The 22,373-nt window shown below is 38.4% G+C and overlaps 3 protein-coding genes across 7 annotated transcripts in view; 1 reads left to right on the top strand and 2 right to left on the bottom strand.

Annotated features, from left to right (window-relative positions):
* The window catches only part of ddx43 (DEAD (Asp-Glu-Ala-Asp) box polypeptide 43), a 25,457-nt gene extending 8,398 nt beyond the window's left edge, over nt 1-17,059 (top strand). The window contains exons 10-18 of one of the 4 annotated variants that reach the window (XM_088610328.1): nt 428-528; nt 817-904; nt 1,120-1,247; nt 2,951-3,060; nt 4,021-4,159; nt 4,601-4,688; nt 5,547-5,700; nt 14,187-14,223; nt 15,793-17,059. In XM_088610328.1, the coding sequence (XP_088466454.1) occupies nt 428-528; nt 817-904; nt 1,120-1,247; nt 2,951-3,060; nt 4,021-4,159; nt 4,601-4,688; nt 5,547-5,690 (798 nt within the window). In that variant the 3' untranslated portion in view covers nt 5,691-5,700; nt 14,187-14,223; nt 15,793-17,059. Of the gene's footprint in view, nt 1-427; nt 529-816; nt 905-1,119; nt 1,248-2,950; nt 3,061-4,020; nt 4,160-4,600; nt 4,689-5,499; nt 7,492-14,186 lie in introns of those variants that run through there. The other 3 variants (XM_088610327.1, XM_088610330.1, XM_088610329.1) reach the window with 3 other exon arrangements.
* cgasa (cyclic GMP-AMP synthase a) lies at nt 7,513-13,184 on the bottom strand. The gene is made up of 5 exons (XM_088610333.1): nt 12,554-13,184; nt 11,915-12,137; nt 11,382-11,642; nt 10,704-10,803; nt 7,513-7,933 (listed from the first exon to the last, which is right to left on the bottom strand). The coding sequence occupies exons 1-5, from the start codon at nt 13,106-13,108 to the stop codon at nt 7,594-7,596; spliced, it is 1,479 nt and encodes a 492-aa protein (XP_088466459.1). The 5' UTR covers nt 13,109-13,184; the 3' UTR covers nt 7,513-7,593.
* Nucleotides 16,021-22,373, bottom strand: eef1a1a (eukaryotic translation elongation factor 1 alpha 1a). Of its 2 annotated transcripts, none has more exons than XM_088610334.1 (8): nt 22,224-22,373; nt 20,504-20,679; nt 20,077-20,256; nt 19,683-19,979; nt 19,426-19,576; nt 19,078-19,334; nt 18,250-18,484; nt 16,021-16,737 (listed from the first exon to the last, which is right to left on the bottom strand). In XM_088610334.1, the coding sequence occupies exons 2-8, from the start codon at nt 20,645-20,647 to the stop codon at nt 16,613-16,615; spliced, it is 1,389 nt and encodes a 462-aa protein (XP_088466460.1). In that variant the 5' UTR covers nt 20,648-20,679; nt 22,224-22,373; the 3' UTR covers nt 16,021-16,612. The 2 variants fall into 2 exon arrangements, with proteins under 2 accessions (XP_088466460.1, XP_088466461.1); XM_088610335.1 differs by lacking the exon at nt 22,224-22,373 and adding an exon at nt 21,105-21,266.

Raw genomic sequence — 22,373 nt, 5'->3', positions numbered from 1 at the left:
ATTGAGGTTTTGCCAAGTAACTTAAAGTACTCTTTACTCAAGAATAGTTTTCAGTGAGTAAGTAAAACACTCATTGACAACTAATTTTTATTTGCAGTGTGAAAAGCACAAATGCATGTGGTTCATTAATTTATAAAACCAGAAATGATCTGTAACCTTACTGTACTTTTCTGTGTTTATTTTTTTTGGGGGGTGGGGTCATATTGTCTGTGGTAGGTCACTCATAAGGCCGTTATCTGTTTAGTCTTTATTGTATCTCAGGTTTGGTTAAAGCTTATTTTAACTTTCCAATGAAATCTTTTTTTGGAAATTCGAATCTTTTCTGAAGATTGTACATGTACTGTGGAACTAATACTGGACAGTGGTGTTGTATGAGGTATGACCTGTCAAGATGCACCAACAGTCCTTTTTGTGCTTTTGTTCTCAGGTCTTAGATGAGGCAGATCGCATGCTGGACATGGGTTTTGAGCCTCAGATCATGAAGATTATCCTGGACATCCGGCCAGACAGACAGACTATAATGACAAGGTGAGGCTAAGGTTGTCCATTTTAAGCTAAGTGGAGTTCCGTTAGCCTAGGTAGAAATTGGCAGTGAGGCCGGTCCTTCAAAGTGACCTCGATTGATGGCATTATCACAATTCTTAAAAGTATTGCTTCGAATTGACTTAGCGCAGTAACTTAATGTGTACACAGTAACACACTTGATTGGTATTTTGTCTGCTTTGAGCATGTGTCATTGGGACCGTGTTCACTATTGTGAATGGTCTTCCATACTGATTATTTGAAAAATGCATCACTTGGCATTGTGTCCCTTAGTGCTACTTGGCCGGCTGGTGTGCGACGTCTTGCCAAGTCCTACCTCAAAGACCCTATGATGGTGTACGTGGGAACTCTGGATTTAGCCGTGAGTGCGGATGCTTTTCTTTAGTGATGTGATGGAAGCTGTCCAATAGAACTAGTGTAATGTGGAATATTTTACTAAGCATTAATGTTCGTCCTGATGTTTTGTTTTCTTTGAAGTGATTACTTCCGTTATGATTTGACTTCCTGAAATGGCAAAAATTTCCAGCTGGTTTATAGGATTTTGAATGTTTGAGCTAACTCGATTCCTTTTTAAAGGCGGTGAACTCTGTTGAACAAGCTGTTCTTATCGTACAAGAAGAGGAGAAGAAGGATTATGTTTTTGATTTCATCCAAAAGATGGGACCGGAAGACAAAGTCCTAATTTTTGTTGGAAAAAAACTAGTGTAAGTTGGTCTTGAAATCCTTTGCTTAGAAGTCTGAAAAGCAAGGCTTTGATTTATTTTTTTTACCTGATTTTTGCTTGATTCTTTGATGCATTAACCCCACTTTTATGCAGCTCTGAAAACAAGTGGAAAGACTGCACCAAGTCTAAAAATCACATGTGCCAGCTAAAACAAGTTAAAACATTGATGCCTAATAGACTACTTTGCTCTGACAGACTTGATTAATAGTAATCCACTTCCGTAGTTGTGGCAGCACCATTGAATAATGGTGCTACAAATATTACAACAAATTCTAAAAATTGGGGGAAATTGGTCTGTTGCTAGTCTTTCAAATCTTTTCAGTAATGTAGCAACATTCCTGTCCATTTTTCTGTGAATCTGATTTGAGCAATACCATCTCTGTCTCTGTGGTATATACATTTCTCTGTGCAGTATATTATAAAGCCAATACGATTACTATTCAATCCATACGATTAAATCCACTCTAAATCATCTTGTGTATAGGTATATAAAGAATGTAAAGCCTGTGTTTTAGTTTATGTAATTGAATGTGCATTCAGTATATCCCTAAGGTTTTCACATTTTATTCCATGAGTTTCGGTGGTCTCCCAAATTGTTCTAAAAGTTTTGTAATCTTAAATACTACATAAAGTGGCATCTTTAGAGTTTAATTATTATTTCACTAAATTTGAAAATACTTTGATTGGCAAAAATCCAATTTTCATGGTTTTACCAGTGGACTGTACTTTTTTCATTCAAAGTAAATAAAAGTGCCCCTGTTAATGCTGTTTTTTTGTGAGTATTGATGTGAGTTATCTTTCTCATTCAATGTTTAATCAGGTTTTAATTGCTTGCCTTTAACTGGGGTAAAGGTAGTGTGAGATTAGTTTTGTTTTTTCACTCACAACTATCAAGGTTTGTGTAAGTAAACATATAATGACTTTCTTGAAGGGGGAAAATGAAACTTGGCAAGTGTTTCTTCCAAAGAAATAGAAACCTAGAGCTATAAGTTTCATTTTTGTAAAACTACTCTCACTTCAGCATTTTTAAAAACTTTTGAAAACAGAAAAACTGGCACTGTCAGTACAGTATTCTTAATATTTAGCTCTTCCCATAGCATAGACCTTACTTCAGTTTCCTTATTTAACAGCAATATATGATTTCTGCTTTCCAGCTGTTTTCATGGTGTTGTATGGCCACATTAATGGATCCTTCAACATTACACAAGTTGCATAGTATGGCTGCCTGGCATAAAATGCATCAATTATGGTAAATGGGTGTGTTCCTCCTTAAAGGATCAATGCCTACTGAAACCTGAAAGGCAGCAGCAGCTATTCAGTGAATGCTTGCTTTGACTTCACTCATACTAACTAAACCCTGAACCATTTTTAATACATTTTGTTAAACAAATATTAACTTCTGGGGTTGAAACCACTGCAGTTTGTTTGTAAATGTAATGTGCATGTCTGTATTTAGACAAAAAAAATATTTAGTGTGGTATTCACATTATTTTAAGCATTTATCTCATCTCACTAATTCATTATACAATTTACTAAGATGTCTCACAGCATTCTATAACACATTTCTTAATGAAAGAATGCTCTTCTTTTGGTACTTGCACAAAATAAACTTATTTCTACCAAAAGCAATGGAACCAAGGTTTATTTTTTTTGTATAACATGTCACCCTCGTGTCATTAACAGTGCTGATGACTTGTCAAGTGACCTTTGTCTTCATGGTATTCCGGTGCAGTCTCTACATGGAGACAGGGACCAGTGTGACAGAGAACAAGCACTGGATGACTTTAAGAAAGGTAACTAGGAGACAGATGTAGAATTGTCCCAAACAGTTTACTTTTGATTTTTGGAGTGAGTTCCTAATGAAATTGTTCAAGTCTAGATAGACACTTTTATTATCCACTACCGTGGAAATTTGTCTTTGTCTTCTCCCATAAAAGTACAAAACACACAAGTGAAACGTAAGTCAAGGAAAATCACAACAACAGTAGGTAATGTGTAAATAGGTAGTGGGGGGACTATTTACATACATTCATTGAGCAGTTTTATTGCAGAGGGGATGAAGAGCTTCTTATAGATGTTTTCTTTGAATTTGGTACCCTATACGATTTTCCCGATGTGAGCATAATGAACTGGTAATGGAGAGGATGTGTGGAATCAGCTGGGATGCTCCTTGCCATTCTAAGAACTGTATTATGATCTAAATCGCTGAGCTGCGGCCTGCTGTTTCCCAAGTATTTTTCCTGCTGTTTTCACAGTCCTGGACAGTTTTGCTTTGCTTTTCAACTCCAGGTTTCCAGACCAAACTGTCATGTTAAATGCCAGGATGTCCTTGAGAAGGCTTTCGTATGCCATCTTTAGGACGTTTTCACTGACATTAAAGTTCTTCAGTCTTTGAATTAAATACAGCCTCTGACTTGCTTTTCTATTGTCCTAACTGCTTTTTATCTAAGCCAAGTCAGAAACAAATCCATTGAAATGTGAGAGCATCAGTTTACTGAGTGGGCTGAATTGTACAGTTAAATAAATAATACTTTATTAACAATGGAAAAGTACTGGATAACTCATAGATATTTTGCTCTTTATTCCTAGTTAGATTGTGCCTTGTGGCAACCTTGTTGTGCAAGGTGCCTGATAAAAATAAATTGAAATGAGATTTCTAGGATTTAATTGTAATTTTCTGCTTTTTGTGCTACACAAGTATGATGTCCCGGTTGTGGAGTCGGTTCCATTGCTGTGCACTTTTTTCTTGGCAGGTAGAGTGCGAATACTGGTTGCTACTGATCTAGCATCCCGGGGGCTTGATGTGCATGACATCACCCATGTGTTTAACTATGACTTCCCCAGAAACCTCGAGGAATACGTCCATCGGGTGGGGAGAACTGGAAGAGCCGGGTATGCCATAAAATCCTTCGCATTTCCTCAGTCTCATCTTCCACAGTTTGACATCTGAAATACTTTTAGTGCTAAAGCATCTTCTGGTTGTTGAGGCCTTGAGTTTTTTTTTAAATGTTCTCTTAAATTGAGCAAATTGGGACTGCACAGTACAGTGCAGGAATTAAGGCCAGGAGGAGATGAGCAGTGACTGGCTATTACTGTTGACCCCCTAGCAGGAAGAGCAGGTGTGGATAAGAGTCGAAATGCCTGATGAAACTGGGACTTCAACCTCTGGCCAGCAGCAATAATCGATGCAACTCTTGACTTAAGGAGAGCATCAGTAGATGTACAGTATATAAGAAGCAGTTAGCTTTTTTTGCGCTTTACAAAACCTGTTAAACTGCAATTTACATTGTGTACAATCTATTTCTTCCACATTGTTTCCCCACAAACCTTTAGCCGCTCAGGAGCATCTTTAACCCTGGTGACAAGGCAAGAATGGAAAATAGCTTCCGAACTTGTTCACATTCTTGAAAGGGCAAACCAGGTACAATGCCTTTTGTTTAACCTCAGACTGTCACTGTTACACATACCTGAATTATTCACCTGTTTTCCAAAGAAGTTGATGCGTTCTTGAAGTGTAAAAAAAAACATGTGGACCGATGGGTTAACGTAACTGCCTGAATCAGAACTGCTTCTTACAGCAACTACATTAGCTCAGATACTTTTACTCTCAAGTCCTGTGCAACCAAACAAGAAGGTTTGATTTAAATTTCCCATGTTTGTAGCTTTTAAACTACTAGGGTAATGCTTCCCAGTCCTGGTTCTAGTGACAACAATGTCTCCTGGATTTATTGCAGCTAGACTTTGTTGTTTAATAGAGCTAATGTAATTACTTGGACCTCTTTGATTTCTGCCCCTAAAAGTTTCAGTTTCTGAGTTATACAAATATTCCTGCATGCTAATCTAAACATTTCTTAATGATGCAGAGCTGAAAACAACTTGAAAAGGCCAGATTTACACACAAGTTAAATCACAGCGTACAGTTCCATTATCAAAAGATCAACTGGAGCAAAAAGCAGTGCACATGTATGCTATAAAGCCCAGTGTGTCCAGTCCAGCTCCTGGGAATGCTACTGCATCAGCAGGTTTTTGTTTCCTCTTGGCTCTTAATGCCCTCAGTATGCTCATCATTGTCTTGAGCAGACCGATTTAACAACAATTAAACTAACTGATAAGGAGCTGGTGCTCTAAACAGACCTGTGGACACACTCGTCCACCGTGACCAGGACTGGGCACACTGCACGTTGTTAAACAATATGGTATCAGGATGGATCATTGCACTGCCTCATCCTCAGCTTCTCCCTAAGGGGTGGTCTGGCTACCCGCTGCGGCTGTGTTGCAGGCTGTCCCCGAGGAGCTGGTGCTGATGGCAGAGCGGTACGAGAAGCACCAGCACGAGAAGGAGCTGCTGGGGGGCAGCAGCAGAGGAGCGGGTGGCAGGAGGGGCAGAGAGAAGCAGCGTGCCAACTCCAGCTGGAAACTCTGACCTGCAGCATGTGGGTGAACTGCGATTTATTCACGTCATCTGGAGCACTGTCCAGTTTGGTAATTAGAATCCTCAAAGCTTTGCAGTGCTAAAGTATTGTGTGCCAGTTACACACTGTTCATGTGTGCAGTTAGTATCAGAGTTTGTGTTGTTCACACTTATAAAGGCATATTATAATAATACAGAAAATGGCTCACTGATAAGGTTTTTTTATACCAGGTTTTACTATACATAAGTAATATTGTGTAGTTATTCTTATTTCTTAGGTCATCACATAGGTCTCAGATTTTTCTTCTGTTCTCTAATCCACCGTTTTAATGCTACCTGCAAGCTAGTAAAGGCAATGTAATTGTACTTTTAAAGTTCTGCATTTAGTGCTTGCCATGCTTCTTACATTGAACACCATTAACATTTGCGTTTGTTTTGTCTGTTTTGAAATATGAGTTATTTTTAACCTCCACTTTAAAAAAAATACACTGCAAAAGAATTGTTTTGATTCAGATTTGTTATGCATTTGTGTGGTTACCATTATTTGAGTGTATGACTACAGAAACACCATTTATTAAAGTCCCTTTTTTTAGACGATAAAATTTACCCAAAATTCCTATTTAGCCAAAATAGCCTTGAGGATCACTAAGTTTCCTTTGGGAATTTCCCACAAATTATGCAGTTTGTGCTTTTAACAGTAGAATAACTTAATTAGAAAATTAGAACTAAGTATGAACTATAAGATATTGCAAATTAAAATGTATCTTGTGTGAAATTTGTGCATTGTTTGCTGTCCAATGCAAGTTGAAATATGTACTGAAATAGTGCATATTTTGAGAAAAGTGTAAATAGCGTACACATCTGTGCTTTTTCAACACTACGTTAAGTTTCATATATTTTTCTAACTGGACACAAGCAATGAAAGCAGTGGACCTCTTAAAGTTTCAGGATCCCTATCCATGTTTTATGATCATCTCAAATTAACATCTTTCTCTCTGGTTCAAAACTGTATAGTAAACCAAGTACTCAATTAGTACTGATCTCGATAAGATGGATCCGCAGTTGCATAGAACATAATTAAGTCTTTACAAAGTTAAATTTACTAAGCAGTTCAAGTGAGTTAAGTGCAGTGCCCATTGATGTGTATGCGTGGATTTCCATGTTTATTCCCAGCTGCCATGGTAAATCCCCTACCTTTGGTGGGATTTTCCATGAACTTCCCAGATAAACTGAAATTCAAATCTAAAACAAAAGGCTTTGTATTTGTTTCCAATTTGCTTACCATCTTTGAACCGTAAACCGCTGGAAGGAGGTGTTACACATCAAGATGTTTGTCATGTGTTGGGTTGTTTATTGCCTTTTTATTACTGTACAGCATTTCCACTAGGAATAGTGGCCTGGCTCAATGACTGAGTCACAACTCTAACTATTCTTTTACAGTTGGAATGTCTTAAGTACATTTGAATTTATTTTTTTGTTAGCAGGTGGTCAATTCGTATATTTGCAGAACTGTTAAGTTTCCTTTTTATCATTTGCAGTGCACCAACCATTCTTATTAAGAGTGATCAATTTGCATTTATGTACTGGGCGAGACTGTGGAATTAGGTGAAACACACTTGGTAATCTCTGGGTGATTTAAAGTAGTGGCACGCTATCCCCTAATTCTTCAATTTAAAAGCATAACCCTCTTTAGTTGACATTTTAAAATTGAAACGGGTATTGGGCAAATATTTGGTCGTGTATTGATTTACCCATCACTGACCGTTCTGTGACAAAGAAAGATGCTAATTTTTTTAATCATCTTTAACAAGTATTTTCCACCCTATCTAAGCTTTTCTGCTTGGGCACTGCAACATTTTCTTGAAATTTCTTTTCACCAAGCCGCCTTTTAAAGCATTTAACACCAATTGCTGTTTCATTCACAGAAGATGGGAAACATGTTATTCTGTTCATATCTAATGTATTGTATTAAAGACTGCATGCTTTTCGAATCACATCCAGAATCCAAAAGATTGTAAGTCGGAATAAAGAAATGAGGAAGCTTCCCAAGATCCAAATACTGTATAAAATCCTGGAGCAGCAGGTCAAAGCAGGTGCTGAGATTCCCCTTCTCCCAGTCACTGTCCTTCGGTCTCTTCACACAAGCGTGGAGTAGTGTGGTCTTAGCTTGATAGGAGAAAAACTTGGACAGTTCTTTGGGATGGGCCTCTTTTAGTTTTTGCAGTAGGTGTTTTAATAATTTAAGACATTGTTTCCTGTGAATCAAAAGTAAACTTATTTATGCAAAAGTTTTAGACTGCTTTACTTGGAACCTGTCTTAGTTGAGTCTCACTCTGCAGACACCTATGTTCTTATGAGCTTTGGGCTTATTTCCCCTGGCTATTTGAGACCAGTAATAAATGCAAAACAACAAAGAAAGTTCTGAAAAGAAAGTGCAACCTATCCCCCACAATCACAAATGTATTTAAGTACCTGCACCTTAGTTGGCTGACTAAATACAGTAGGAAACCTGCGAATGCATTCAAAGAAGCAAGTGCACTATATTCAAAATGACATTAAAAAATACATTAGAAAGATTCTTATGTTGTTGATCTTTAAAACGGTGTTAAATGATAATGCTAATTAAAATGGAATTTTTGTGGGCAAATCTGATGAAAATTGATTTTCCTCCTTTATGTTCCCCATTGTACATCTTCCACACTGTCTACAGTTCCTTGCTTAGCAACCTGAAACTCAGCATCTATAAATTTATATAATTAAGAAATTTCCTTTACAATAATTCTAACATGATTTAATATGATTTGGTTGTTTTCCAGAAATTCAGATTCTGCAGGACAATTTAAAATCAGTTTTAAGTGTGTGTATGTGTGTATATATATATATTCGGAGGTGAAACAAACTTGCTCTCTCTGAAAAAATAAGCTGCTTCAAAGAGCTTTACCTTGATTTAACCATCTTTTTAGCAGTCCAGCAGAGGGGAAAAAAGCTACTATTTTTATTGCCCGTTCATAATTGTGCAAACATCTGTTTTCTGCTGTTGTCACATCATCTTTATGATGTTTATATCTATTTTTCTAAACCCTCTAATTACATTGGTTGCATCTGGTCATGTTCTGCATTTACAATTGCCTTCCAGAATACTGAACTTAAATTATTTGGCAAACCTGATGGGTACCAAAATATTAAGATTGTATTGATGGGTGCATGTTTTATGTGTATAATGTAAAATGAATTAACAGTCTTTTTTGTGGAATGGTAAAAACATCCACACAAATTGATCAAAACATGAAAAACTGGTAAAATCTGGTGCTCTAAATGTATTATTTAGATACTGCAGTGTGTGGAAATATTTAAAAAAATGTTAAAAAATCCTATTCCCCAGATACCTCATAATCCCGGAATATCCAATTTATTATGTGGCTTTGTATTTTATCCTCCATTTGAAAAACTACTCTGGGCATAGATTATTTTTCTTCTGCAGCTACACTCCAATTCGAAACACCCTGACTTAAAGCCTTTAGCACTCTACAAAGCCTAAATTGCAATGCCAAGCATGCTATACTTCTGCTGCAACCATTTCCCATTAACAGCTATTTTAAACTCTCGGCATCTCCCCTCAGCTAATGGGTCTCCTCTCTTCCCATTCTTTAACCTTCATTTTTCGTCATCACCACTGATTTCTTGCCTTCACCTTTGTCTTTTCTTTTTACATCACACACATTCTCTCCTCTCCTTTTTCCTTCTTTGTGTCTACTCTGCAAAGTGGGAGACCTGTAAACCAGCCTCCTGGGTATGTGAGGTCTGACAATGGCAGTAAGTTGTGTAACCCTTCACGTTCTCCTGTAAACGCATGAAAAGAGGCGCATTTGGCTTGTTTAAATCATAATAGTTAATCTAAGGATCTCATCAAGTAGCTTTTTGAAAGAAGTCAGGGTATTGACTTTATAGCTTGTTCCATGCTCCTATAATATTTTGTGTAAAAAAAGCACCTCCAGTTTTCAGTTTAGTTCTTTGTTTGCAATTAAACAAAAGATTGGTTCTTTAAGCCAGAGTTACCTTGTCTGCTTTTAGATGATATGGTATTTTAAACTGCCTTCAAACTGAGACTGCAGTGTATAATTAAAATTAGGGAGTAATGCAGTGAATTCTTAACACTGTTAATTGTCTTCTGAAAGATTGGCTAAAATGAACAGTGTTATTGATCTACTTCAGAGCATCATTTTTGTTTAGGTTATGTAATAATAAAAGCTAGTGGCTTTTATCAAGAAGTGTATACTTCACTGAACAAGAATTGCTGCCTTTAAGAGACCAAGACATAAACCAGGTAAATATTTCATATTTATTTGACTGGTAATTGGCATCACATGTAAATTGTACTGGATGAGACAAAACAGTCTCAGGATGTGAAGTGAAGCAGCTTGAATTAATTTATAATTAGAAGATTTCTAATAGGGAAATATAATTGGCAAAAGGTAAGTACAAAGGAATATCCTATGGCAAAAGGAAATTGGAGCATTACCCATGCCATATGTGCTTTGTTTTTCTTTTATAGGTGTTGCTTTTTTGCAGAACTCTAGTTTAAGCAAGACCTGTCTCTCCTAAATTCATGTTCACAGTCCCCATAAATCGTATTTGCCATATGTAACCCTGCAATTAAGTTCTAATTCTTGTTTCCACAACCTTATACAGGAAAGTAGTAAGATGTGATGGTCTATAATTGGTTTGCTTATTGATAGGTGCAGCATTAGTAATTTTCCCATCATTCTAGGCTTTTACGATATCATGCCTCAGGTGAAAAGACTTAACAGTTTGTGCATAACATCTGTCTCATTAGATCTAACTGCTACTGTACTATCAGCTCTTTATCTAGCTTTTCAATACCTCAGATGCTACATTTTTATTTACCTTTTGTTCTTTTACAAAGGATTTTTCTAAGGCTAGTTCCATAGAACTGTTTAAGCACTACTGGTAGTGTGTGAAGAGATTTTTATTCCACTATTTAATTCGTTATATTGGTTAGTTTACCTGCAACACTGCGAACCTCCAGATTCACAGCAGGTTTTGGCTGAGCCATGATTTTTCAGGATTCCCTTTTCCACGTGTGAGAAAGAAATTCGCCATGCATCTACATCACAAACACAAAGAACATTCCTCACAACCTGCTTGTAGCGTACAGCTAGACAAGATGAGAAATTAAGGCACTTAAGGACATTTTCATTTCCTGTGCTAGTGTATTTAGCACTAACAAGTTAATTATTTTGTGTATGATTAGGTTATGTGATTTAATATTCTCTTAAGAAATCTATCCATTGTCAGAGTATTAAACGTTTTTTCAAGTTAATTATGTTTATGAAATGCAAAATGCATCTTTTTCAAAAGGTGTGAATTTTATATAAAAATTGACAATTTGATTTTAGTAAATATGGTATAATAGCTGGGCCCTGTGGCAAAAAATGGCAGTTCAATCTTAAATGTGTTTAGAATTCTGCTACATTTGTTCTTCTGTATACGAGTACTTTAGAGTAAAACGCTTTATGGTTAATATTTATTTTTGGGAGCATAAATATGACAATGCTATAACCAAAACGACAAAGTATTCCATTCATTTTTAAGTGCCTAGCATTATTCCTATTGGCGTGCTCTACAGATGAATGATTAAATGTAGCTTTGTTTCAGGTCACGGACTCACAAATGTTACTGTACCTTTTGCACATATTCCATCCTTTTCATCACTGCCCTTGCCGGTGTATTTCGGGACTAAGTAGAACGGTGCGATCTTGAAGTCTCTTTTGACTTTGGTCCCCAGCCAGCTGTCAATGTTGAAGCCGTCTTTGGTGCAAGATGGCCAACTCTGCATATGAACCTTTAGCCCAAGGACGATGTCCACGCTGATCACACGACGGTTCTCATTAACGGCCAAGGTCACCGCTGGGGATCCCCTTTTCTTCCTCTCCAGTTGCACGCCTTTTCAGAGATGGAATAATGCCATTTCTTAAGTGTGCTCTTTAAAGCCTTTACATGCCGGATTCCTACCAGGTTTTTGGGAACTGAAACCTCTCATTATAGAATTACAGGTGAATGTAATTACAGCGTAATGTAATACATGTCATTACAGCGTAAATGCGCTTTATCGAGAGAGGTATAAAAATCCCCACAAATGCACTTCAAGGAATGCTTTATTTTACCCTTTTGAATTTTTGTTCGAATGATGTACAAGGAAATGAAGCACTACTGACCTGGCATGGTTTCGGTAGCCTGTTTAACTTGACTCCTGAACTCGCTGAGCATGCAATTCGCGGAGATGGTTCCACCCGAAAGTACAAAGCGCTGCAGTGGGTTTCTCTGAGGGTTTCTTTTAAACGCCACACTATAGAAAGCTCCCGTCGTATCGAACTGTTGTATCTCTACTCTCTGAACTGGTACAGTGAGCATCACATCAAATTCGTCTGGTTCAGAAATCTGTGGAGAACATTGCGAATTATTGTCTTGCCTTCCACAGTATGTTAATTTTACACAATCGCATAACATGGTTAACCCAAAGTTTATGTAGGAACATTTACCGTTCGTTTAGACGAGCTGAAAATACTTCAAAATGATTTCACTATCGTATTCATTATATTTATAGTGTATAGTAAAGTTGAAAATGTCTATGGACAGTTAACGTGTGTGCAAAGCATCTGCACGTGTAACTAGTTTAATGTTCTTCCTGTTGGATATCGATAATAGCTCAGAAATGAATTGCTAAAATCGAGTTGCCTTAACAAAAATACATCAGTGTTTTTTATCATTTGAGACGCCGTGTACGTGATTCAAAATATCAAGTATGTAGCATTGTCCTAAACTCGTATTTAAAAAAAAAAGATGTGTACATATACCTTAACATTCTCGTAGTAGCTTCCAGTAGGCAGTTTTTCTATCTGGCTGAAGTATTCGGATTTATGCGATTTCAAGTGTTTAATGATGCCATCCACCACGTCGTTAACTTTATTGGTGCTTTCGGAAATGGCCGGTTTCCTAATCTTTAAGTTGTCAAGTACCGACAGAAGAATCTTCTCCACAGCTGCGGTTTGGCCTCTTACACCGGGTCTTTCTGCTTTGGCTGCAGGTGGGCTTCTCGCCCCAGGTGCTGCGCCGGCATTGGCAGTTCTGCAGCCTCCTCTAGTCGGATGCGCACCTGCTGCTGGCTTGCGGGTCGGAGAGCGGGCCTTGCGGTTCTTCTGCGGCTCTGGTCCATTAGGGCGTTGACAGGTCGGACTTTTCGCACTTCTGGGGCATGGTTTTTTTACTTTGCTTTCGTCTGCGCTTCGTTTGGTTTTAGGTGGGTTTTCTCTCTGAGGTGGAGCCGTTCTTCTCGTTGGTGGGGGACTTCTTAAAGTCCGGCCCCGAACTGGGCTTTTAACCCGGGTACTGGTTTTAGCCTTTTTGTCCATTAGGATGTGGTTTCTATGCGCGCCCGGCTAAGAAGGCATAAAGGACGTCCTGGGCTGTGGGTGAGTGTTAATTGCTACGTCAGAAGCTACTTTTATTGAACGGAAATATGTTTTGAATCAACTCTCCACCCACTTTTAAAAAAAATATCCGGTAACCATTTCTTTTGGCGCTACCTTTATGTGATTTAAAATAAAACTATTATTAGGATTATGCAGTGAACGTGCTTGGATTGCTAGTTGAATAAGAATATTTCGTCTCAAATGTTTACGTTAAAGGTACGAGCTTATATACTGTACACATGTATGCGTAATATAACCGATTCGTATAATATATTAATATTGGGTGGCTGACAAAACAATCGGCTAAATTGACCTGTATTTGCGAACAGGGGATATATCCTATTCACCTGTAAAGTGCGTCGTGAAGTTACTCAAGCTACTGTATGTCTGAATGATTCCTGTATTTGTGTGTTGATATTATTATAGATATCTCAATTGTAACATTCTTTAATTTTAAATACTACTGTTTACCATACTATCAGTTACTACCGTTCTGCACATACCATCAGTAAAAGAAAATACAATAAGTGAATTAACAAACGTTCGTGTGTATGAATCACGGGAGTTCTCAAAATCCTGCCAGTAAAATTGGATTTACACAACCGGCAACAAGTACAGACACTACTGTGATTCACAAAACAGGATTACACAATCCCTTTTTAATATTCCTGATGCAGACATAATTATTGTTCCGGTTTCTGAATTTCTTTGTGTTTTTGTACATAGTGTTCTGCGCTAGCGAAGTTGAGTTTACGCCAGATCTATCCGCAAATACGACATGCGGTCATCACCTCGTCTCTAAATTTCAGTTGAGCTAAATTAATTACCATAACGTAATTACTTATTGCTCCTAGTTTTTTTTTGTTGCTCTTGTTATAATGCAGTTTTTCGTAGAAACATGTCTTGCTCTAGATTAAAATCATTTTTAGGTTGATTTGCAACAGAAATGGAGGGCATTGAATGTCGACTTCGTGTACGTAGAATCAATACCCTAATTTAATTTATTTTCTTTTTCCAGATGCTGATGGAATCAATAGATTGCAGGACAGGACATTGTGAGTCCTATCATTAGACCGTCGAAATAATTAAAACAATCCCAAATCTCATTTAATTACTATCCTATATAATATATAATGTTACACTTCTAAATTCTAATTAAGATGAATCACATAACAGCAGAGTTTTTTTCATGTATGTTTTAATTTTAATCGGAATTCACAGCCTTTTCACTAAATTTAAAATATATTTAGATTTTAAGTTTGTAATTTACAAGCAATACTCTGTGGTTCCGACTGATTTGAGCACCCATCCGGGGGGGACGAATGTAATGCTTGGTGTGCAATTTTCTGCATTTTGAGAAATGGCCACTTGATGGAGCTGTCTACTAGGATTAGTGCAAAACTGTAATCTGTACTTGATACTCGTATACAATCTCCAAAATATGAAATATGATTTTTTCCTTAGCCTATATGACATCCATAAAAAAGTGCTTACTTAAAAGTGGAGCTATGGAACTAAAGAAGTTTTCCACTGATGGATTTATGCCTATTACATCTCGGTAATGTAAATTGCTCCATGAACAGTTCGCAATAACAGTAACTTTGTCAACTAATGCTAAACCTGCAAAAATCTGCTAAAACAAGCATTTTTGGGTGGAAAAAAATATGTTTCCCTGCCAATATGGCTTTTCAGCATTGTTCAACTTGGTGTTTTTATATCGTTACATTGGTTAGTGCACTATAGTCTAAACCTGGAGGTTCATATGTTTTAACACTGGGTTGGATGTTGTTGTTATTCTTTGGAGCACGGTATGCCTCTCAGATTATTGAGAAATACATTGTATAAAAGCCTTTCCATGTCAGAATTGTTAATAAAGGCACAAAAGGCTCTAATTTGATCCCTCATGAAGGAATATTCAACTGACTGTAGAATGCCACACAATTTCATACAATATTACATACAGCTCTTTGGTCTGACAGTTTTCTTAACTAATGTCAAAACACTGCATCTCTATGACATTCATGAAAACATCTGGATTTCTGTAATTGCATTGAGAATTTCAATTTTCTTTTGGGTTTATGTGCAGAAATAATGCAAGTTCATGCTGTAATGTGTCAGTAAGGTTTGCTTAAGTGAGACTGACTGAAGTGGAATTGAGAATAATGCACCTCAACTGTCAGTGTGGTAATACAAAAAGAACAGTGTCTCAGCCTAGATCAAGTGTTAAAGCAGGGCTGATAGGGGCTTAAGTATTAGTGGTGTCCAGTAAAACAATATATAAATGCATATACTGTATGTAACTGTCTGTGGACATATAAATTTCAAAGTACTAATGAAAATTTTCATCGTGCAGTACATGTAAGCAGATAGTGTAAATCAATTTATACATAATGTAGTAATATGTCAGTAATCAGTATACTCTAAACAATCATTCTTAGATTCACCAAGCTCAGAGGTTGATACAGTTGTACATTTACATTAAATTTTACTGAAAATTCCAAGAGCTTTTCTTTTTATATTGGACACTTTTTTTTTACACCGTTATTTCCTACACCCTTGCAAAAGACGCACCACATTCAAGTTCTACTTTCTGATGTAACATGCTTTCTTTTCTCACCAACAAGCCATGATGGATATACTCCCCTCACCCATGCAGAGAGTGAATCAAGAAGATAGCCTTGAGCATTTGGACTGAAACGGCAGTCTTGAGTCAGTTGGGGGCAGGTAGTCTGGAGGCTTGCCTGACACTCATCTGTGAATTTTGTCTGTTTCTTAAATCCACTAAAATGAGATTTTGCTGTAAAGAGAGTTGAGGCTTATGAGAAAGAAAACTCAAGTAACAACTCGGACTCTTTTAGAAGTTTAAACAGTTTTAATGTAATGTTGAAAGGCCCTTGCCCACAATAAATTAAGGTGCATGGAGCATCTGCCAATCAAGGTTTAGGAGTGCAAAAGTGCCACATAGCTTATAAAACAACATAAAGTGCACAGGATGGAAGCATGCGCTTGAGGAAAAAGAAAATCCATTAGAACAAAATCTTTCAACTTGTCTGTCCAAACTTTTAATATCAGCTGAAGATAAACACCTGTTAATTGCAAACAAACACTAAAGCAAGACAAAGTGAGGACCTAAGTAAAACTGTGCCCTGAAGCACACTATTTTCCTAATTCAGTTTAAATGAATTAAAACAATTTCTGCCACACGGCTGTTGTTCATGTTGCTGTTCCCACTTAAAAGTACAGACTAATTAAACAAAAACACTGCCACAATACAGATTGAAACTGATGGTCCACATAACATTTTGTTTTCCTTCTGATAGTTTTACGATGCATTGTAATAATTAACCAGTCTTTGACTATTAAACCCAAATGGCCAATTGAAATAAAGATTTCAGAGACCAGTCTTCCATGAAGTCCATCTGCGGTGGCAGCTAAACACAGCATTCATTTTGCCTTCTGAGCTTTCTGGGCAGACTTGGTGACCTTTCCAGTGGTGGACGCCTTCTTCTCCACAGCCTTGATGACACCCACAGCCACAGTCTGCCTCATGTCGCGGACAGCAAAGCGCCCTGCGGGAGAGGAAGGTGGCAAGTGGTACTTCACCCTCAAGGAAGAAGAACACTGAGCTAAAATACTGATGACTTTCATACCATCCTGGTATTTTACTGCCTTTCCATGCTGTATACAAAAATGCAATGTAATCAGGCATGTTACTACACTCAGAACAAGATGTAACTCTATATCATGTTAACAGTCCTTCTCTGTTGGGCATATTGTGGATACGATCTTTTAATTGCAAGGCTCTTAAAATGTAGAGTGCAGAAACATTATTTTTTTAAGTTTTTGCAGCTAGTAGAATCTGAATAAATATTTTAGAAAATTAATCCATTACCAGAAGTCTTGGCTCTTTTACATGTTTGAAGTTTTTCCTCGGGTCGTCTGTGATGTGACAGCCTTGCTGGATTAGTGGTGAGGTCTTACGACTCTTAACAGTAAAGGCGTGGGTTCAAATCCCAGCTAAGACACTGCTTGTTGTTGAACTGCTAAACAAGGTACTTAATGTGAATTTTTCCAATACCCCATCTGTAGAAATGGGGTCATATGCAAGTTGCTTTAGATAAAGGCATCAATAAAATATAAACACATTAATTTTTATATAATGATCTGGTGTCCAAATATTCACAGGAGGAAATGAATGATGATAATAAACAAATACACTATTATAAAAATTAAACCAAGTCTAGCTTCTAAAATTCAGTTAAAATCCCATATATACCATATTTTATTTTCAGGCTGCATCTTTCCAGCAAGGAAGGAAGACTAAGATGAACTGAACTTAATTATATTCCAGAGTATTTCATATTTATATACAGCTATTGTAAAGTTATCCATCTTTTCAATTCAGTAAAGCACATACTATTTACAGTTCAAACATAGTGTGATCTTGTCAACAAATGCTGTTATTTTTACTTCACGTTCAGTAGGTCTGCCCCACACACCTAAATAAGTCAATAAAACCTGTTTACTTTGTCTAAATGTAAAGTGCAGTCACTCCCAAGTGCTAAGAACCAACTAACACAAAACATGAGCAAGAAATGCAGCATTTTATAACCTGATTTCTACAAATGTCCTGGGTGTCCCACTTTTTTTAATTGCATCTGTCATACCAAGACTACTTTTAAGTCCACCAAAAAGCTAAGGCATGAAAAGTGAAGCAAGACTGAATGCTTAGGATATCGCCCATCTTGAATATGTTTCCAGGTTGCATTTCAATCAAACAAAAGGTGTAATGAAAGAAAATACTGATATACCAGAATGTTTTTAAACAGATCTTATCTAATAGTCTATACAAAACATAATTCAGGTAAGTAGCTGCGTCAGCATGTGTAGTCTGCAAAGGAACTAGTAATAGTAGGTTTATTCCATGCTGAAAAGAAGAAAGAAAACGTTTCGGCCTGTGGAGCCGAAAATCCTGAAGAAGGCTCCACGGCCGAAATGTTGCGTTTTCCTTCTTGTCTTTTCAGCATGAATTAAACCTATTACTAGTGCTTTAAAAAAATAGTCATGATGTCTATACTCACCCAGAGGAGGATAGTCAGAGAAGCTTTCTACACACATTGGCTTTCCAGGGATCATGTCAACAATTGCAGCATCACCAGACTTCAGGGATTTGGGGTTGTCTTCCAGTTTCTTGCCAGAACGACGGTCAATCTTCTCCTTCAGCTCAGCAAATTTACAGGCAATATGAGCAGTGTGGCAGTCAAGCACGGGAGCATAGCCAGCACTGATCTGACCAGGGTGGTTTAAAATGATCACCTAAAAATACATAAACAGTACAGTGTGTATTACAACATTGAGACTGCTTGATTTTATCTGTGAGTCTGCACTGAATACAATCCAGGATGACACCAGATTTAGACTTCCATGAGTAATGCATATACTTTAGATTGGCATACGTTTTGCAACATACTCAAAATGACATTTAAATTGCAATAACCTGTCTTTTTTTCATTAATCATTTCAGCTTCATTATTTTGTATTTTACACGTTCATGCTTTTAATATGTAATCTGCCAATTTCTAAAATGGCAAATTTAGGTGCACGTGTTTAATTTTATTTTCCAGATAAAAATTAAGAATGTTTACTTCACATTGTATAAAAACAAAAACAATTCATAGTTCTGGACACTAAAAATGTTAGTTTTAACCTTAAAATATGCAGATTCTGGTTTCCTGACAAAACTCTAAACTGAAGTCAATTTTTGATCTTAAGAAGAACATGGCACAAGATTGAGGAATGCTGCTGTCCAATCAGGAAGGTAATTAACACAACCTACAGCCTCCCCCCCCCCCAATAGCACCCATCCAGTTAATATTCTTTTTTTTTCAGTCACTTATGGACAACCCCACCTGTGCAGTGAAGTTAGCGGCTTCCATGGGGGGGTCATTCTTGCTATCTCCGGCAACGTTTCCGCGGCGGATGTCCTTGACAGACACGTTCTTCACGTTGAAGCCAACGTTGTCCCCCGGGAGCGCCTCGGACAGGGCCTCGTGGTGCATCTCGACAGATTTCACTTCAGTGGTGACGTTGACCGGCGCGAAAGTCACGACCATCCCCGGCTTCAGGACTCCCGTTTCGACGCGCCCCACGGGCACAGTTCCAATGCCTGGGAAGGCCGGAGAGCACGTGGGTTAAGGAACGGACTGCTACTCTGGCCCTTTGACACCTTGCTTTACACAGAAACCAACAGTTCTCACCTCCAATTTTGTAGACGTCCTGTAAAGGCAACCGCAGGGGCTTATCAGTAGGGCGTGTGGGTGGCTGGATGGCGTCCAGGGCTTCTAGAAGAGTAGTGCCTGAAGCATTGCCATCTTTACGGGTGATCTTCCAGCCTTTGAACCATGTCATCTTTAAGTGAAAAGAAAGAGGTGCTCAAAAATCACAAAGGGTATTCCAAGCAATGTGTCCTAAGATGGGCTACACCAGACAGCCAAGTAAGCTCCATCTGACTTACATTAGGGCTCGATTCCAGCATGTTGTCTCCATTCCACCCAGAGATGGGCACAAAAGCCACAGTGTCGGGGTTGTAACCTATCTTCTTGATGTAAGTGCTGACTTCCTTGACAATTTCTTCGTACCTCTTCTGGCTGTATGGTGGCTCAGTGGAATCCATCTTGTTAATGCCAACAATCAGCTGTTTGACACCCAGGGTGTAGGCCAGCAGGGCGTGCTCGCGGGTCTGGCCGTTCTTTGAAATACCAGCTTCGAACTCCCCAACCCCCGCCGCAACAATGAGGACGGCGCAGTCTGCCTGTAAAAGCAAGGCGGCAACAAAGAGAGGTGATCTGAGCTGTTGTTGTTGTCTGGTCACTTGTCATGGCGGTTACTGATAATACAGTTGTACAAACCTGCGATGTACCGGTGATCATGTTCTTAATGAAGTCCCTATGCCCGGGGGCATCAATGATGGTCACGTAGTACTTGCTGGTCTCAAACTTCCACAGGGAGATGTCGATGGTGATGCCCCGCTCACGCTCAGCCTTCAGCTTGTCCAACACCCAAGCGTACTTGAATGAGCCTTTGCCCATCTACAAACCAATCAGCATATGATAAGCTATTTAAACCAGGCATGTAACAAGTGCTTCAGCAACACCATGCGGCACTATTAAAAATACAACCTAGTTTATTGGCACAAGGTTACCTGGGCTTAATATCACTACACCTGCCTGGAAAAGTACAGTAATCCCATGGTCTGCAAGTTCAGAATAAAGCCTACCATACCAGACTTTCTAATTTTTAAAACTGTTGGAAGGTGTTCTGAAACCGTGAACATACCTCAGCAGCTTCCTTCTCAAACTTCTCAATGGTTCTCTTGTCGATGCCACCACACTTGTAAATGAGATGGCCAGTGGTGGTCGACTTGCCAGAGTCCACATGGCCAATCACTACAATGTTGATGTGAGTCTTTTCCTTTCCCATTGTGAATTTTTGATGATACTAAACAATAGAAGCTACAACACAAGATTTACATAAGGTTACACATTTGAACACAAAATATCCCATAACTATACACAGACCATAACTACAGCAGCTTTAACAGGTGTCATGAATACTATGGACATGTATAGTACTGTATAGCGGTGGCTCTGTGGCTAAGGATCTGCGTCTGTGACCAGAAGGTTGCTGGTTCAAATCCCACAGCTGGCAGAAGAATCCTGCTCTGTTGGGCCCCTGAGCAAGGCCCTTAACCCCAACTACTCCAAGGGTGCTGTACAATGGCTGACCCTGTGCTCTGACCCCAAACTTCTCTCCCTGTCTGTGTCTCATGGAGAGCAAGCTGGGGTATGTAAAAAGATGAATTCCTAATGCAAGAAATTGTACAGGGCTAATAAAGTGATGTTGTTAATTGTACTGTATGCCAGCATTAATATCTTACTTGTAACCACAGTCTCTGGCATCTGAGCATTTTCTGAACAGCAAATACTACTCAAGTTCAGCAGCCAAGTCCTTGGCACAAGATTGCATCAGGCTGCTCCACCCAGACAGCTGCTTTGCGTTTCTCCGGAGATGGGCAGTTATTCGTCATTTCTATTTCGCACTCCACAGATTTCTATTTGTGTACAAGGTGGATGAGCACTGTGCATCTGTCAATGTTCCCTCCATTTTGTAGGAAATCTCCAGTGCCTTGACAAAGCAGCCATTATAGACGTATACTGTACATGCTCACATTACACAACAGAGGGATAAGGCAGACATGCTCATCTTACACCAACACAATAAAAAAAAAACAAATTAGGATATTCATTCCTGTAACTGGAAATAATCGAGTATGGGTGTCGCCTCTATTTAGAATTAAGAAAACATTTAAATCGGTAACAAAACATCAGTTTGTATGATATATTTCTCAAATGCTTCCAACAGCCAGATCCTGCTGAATAGGCAACTGACAAACGTCTGACTGGATTATATTTATGTATTTCAATGTTGTATTTATTTTAAAATCTGCAACCTCGTTTTAAAACGTAGCTGTCCCCCTCGAGCCTATTTATTTAAATATAAATGCAATATATAATGTCTTTAGGCATAATCGGTTTATTATAATAAAAACGGGCAATTGCAATTAAAAAAACACCTTGTGTGAAATTCTAATTTGATGCTCTGAACCACTACAAAAAAAAAATCAAATATCAGCCATAACGATACGGAACGGCTTAAGCCAATGAAACATTAGGAGGCTGCAAATGAAGGTTATAAACTGCTGTGAAGGGCGACAGTCCCATAATTGAGATGTCTGAGGATTACCCCTCCCCCCCATCGCCGCCATATTCTCCTCTCATTCAATGCTCAAAGGCTGTTATTCATTAACGCAATGTGTGTTTCTAACTTAATAACCATTTCAGAAATCCAGACGTTTTTAACACATGCATCGATCGCAATCGTGAATACACCGTGTAGCTGGCTCATTTCCAGCGCAGCATGCCACCCAGCGCCAAAGAAAAGACGAGGCTTTCACAGTAAACAAAGATGCTGCAATTATCATTCCAGAATGTCCTACCTGCCTCCAGCTTCTGCGTGCTCGTTGCGGAAAAGAGCGAGCGCCGCCGCTGATCCGTTTATATTTCTGTCGGGAGGGGGTACAGCAATTGTCGTCAGGACTGACATTTCTAATACCCCCTCTTAGCCAGGACAGAGCATCTTCAGGGAC

The sequence above is a fragment of the Lepisosteus platostomus genome, chromosome 17 (genome assembly GCF_059453375.1).
Source record: "Lepisosteus platostomus isolate fLepPlt1 chromosome 17, fLepPlt1.hap1, whole genome shotgun sequence".
Taxonomy (NCBI): Eukaryota; Metazoa; Chordata; class Actinopteri; order Semionotiformes; family Lepisosteidae; genus Lepisosteus; species Lepisosteus platostomus.
The sequence above is the reverse complement of the archived record's forward strand: the minus strand, read 5'-3'. Positions and strand labels throughout refer to the sequence as shown.

Coding starts and splice junctions, on each gene's coding strand:
- eef1a1a (XM_088610334.1), bottom strand. CDS start 20,647: ATGGGAAAGGAAAAGACTCACATCAACATTGTAGTGATTGGCCATGTG. Junction 18,485..19,077: donor CCGCTAACTTCACTGCACAG/GTGGGGTTGTCC, acceptor ATGTATTTTTAG/GTGATCATTTTAAACCACCC. Junction 16,738..18,249: donor CTCTGACTATCCTCCTCTGG/GTGAGTATAGAC, acceptor CCTCTCCCGCAG/GGCGCTTTGCTGTCCGCGAC.
- cgasa (XM_088610333.1), bottom strand. CDS start 13,108: ATGGACAAAAAGGCTAAAACCAGTACCCGGGTTAAAAGCCCAGTTCGG. Junction 10,804..11,381: donor GGATGGAATATGTGCAAAAG/GTACAGTAACAT, acceptor TTTGTGATGTAG/ATGCATGGCGAATTTCTTTC. Junction 7,934..10,703: donor GGAGGTTCGCAGTGTTGCAG/GTAAACTAACCA, acceptor TTTGATTCACAG/GAAACAATGTCTTAAATTAT.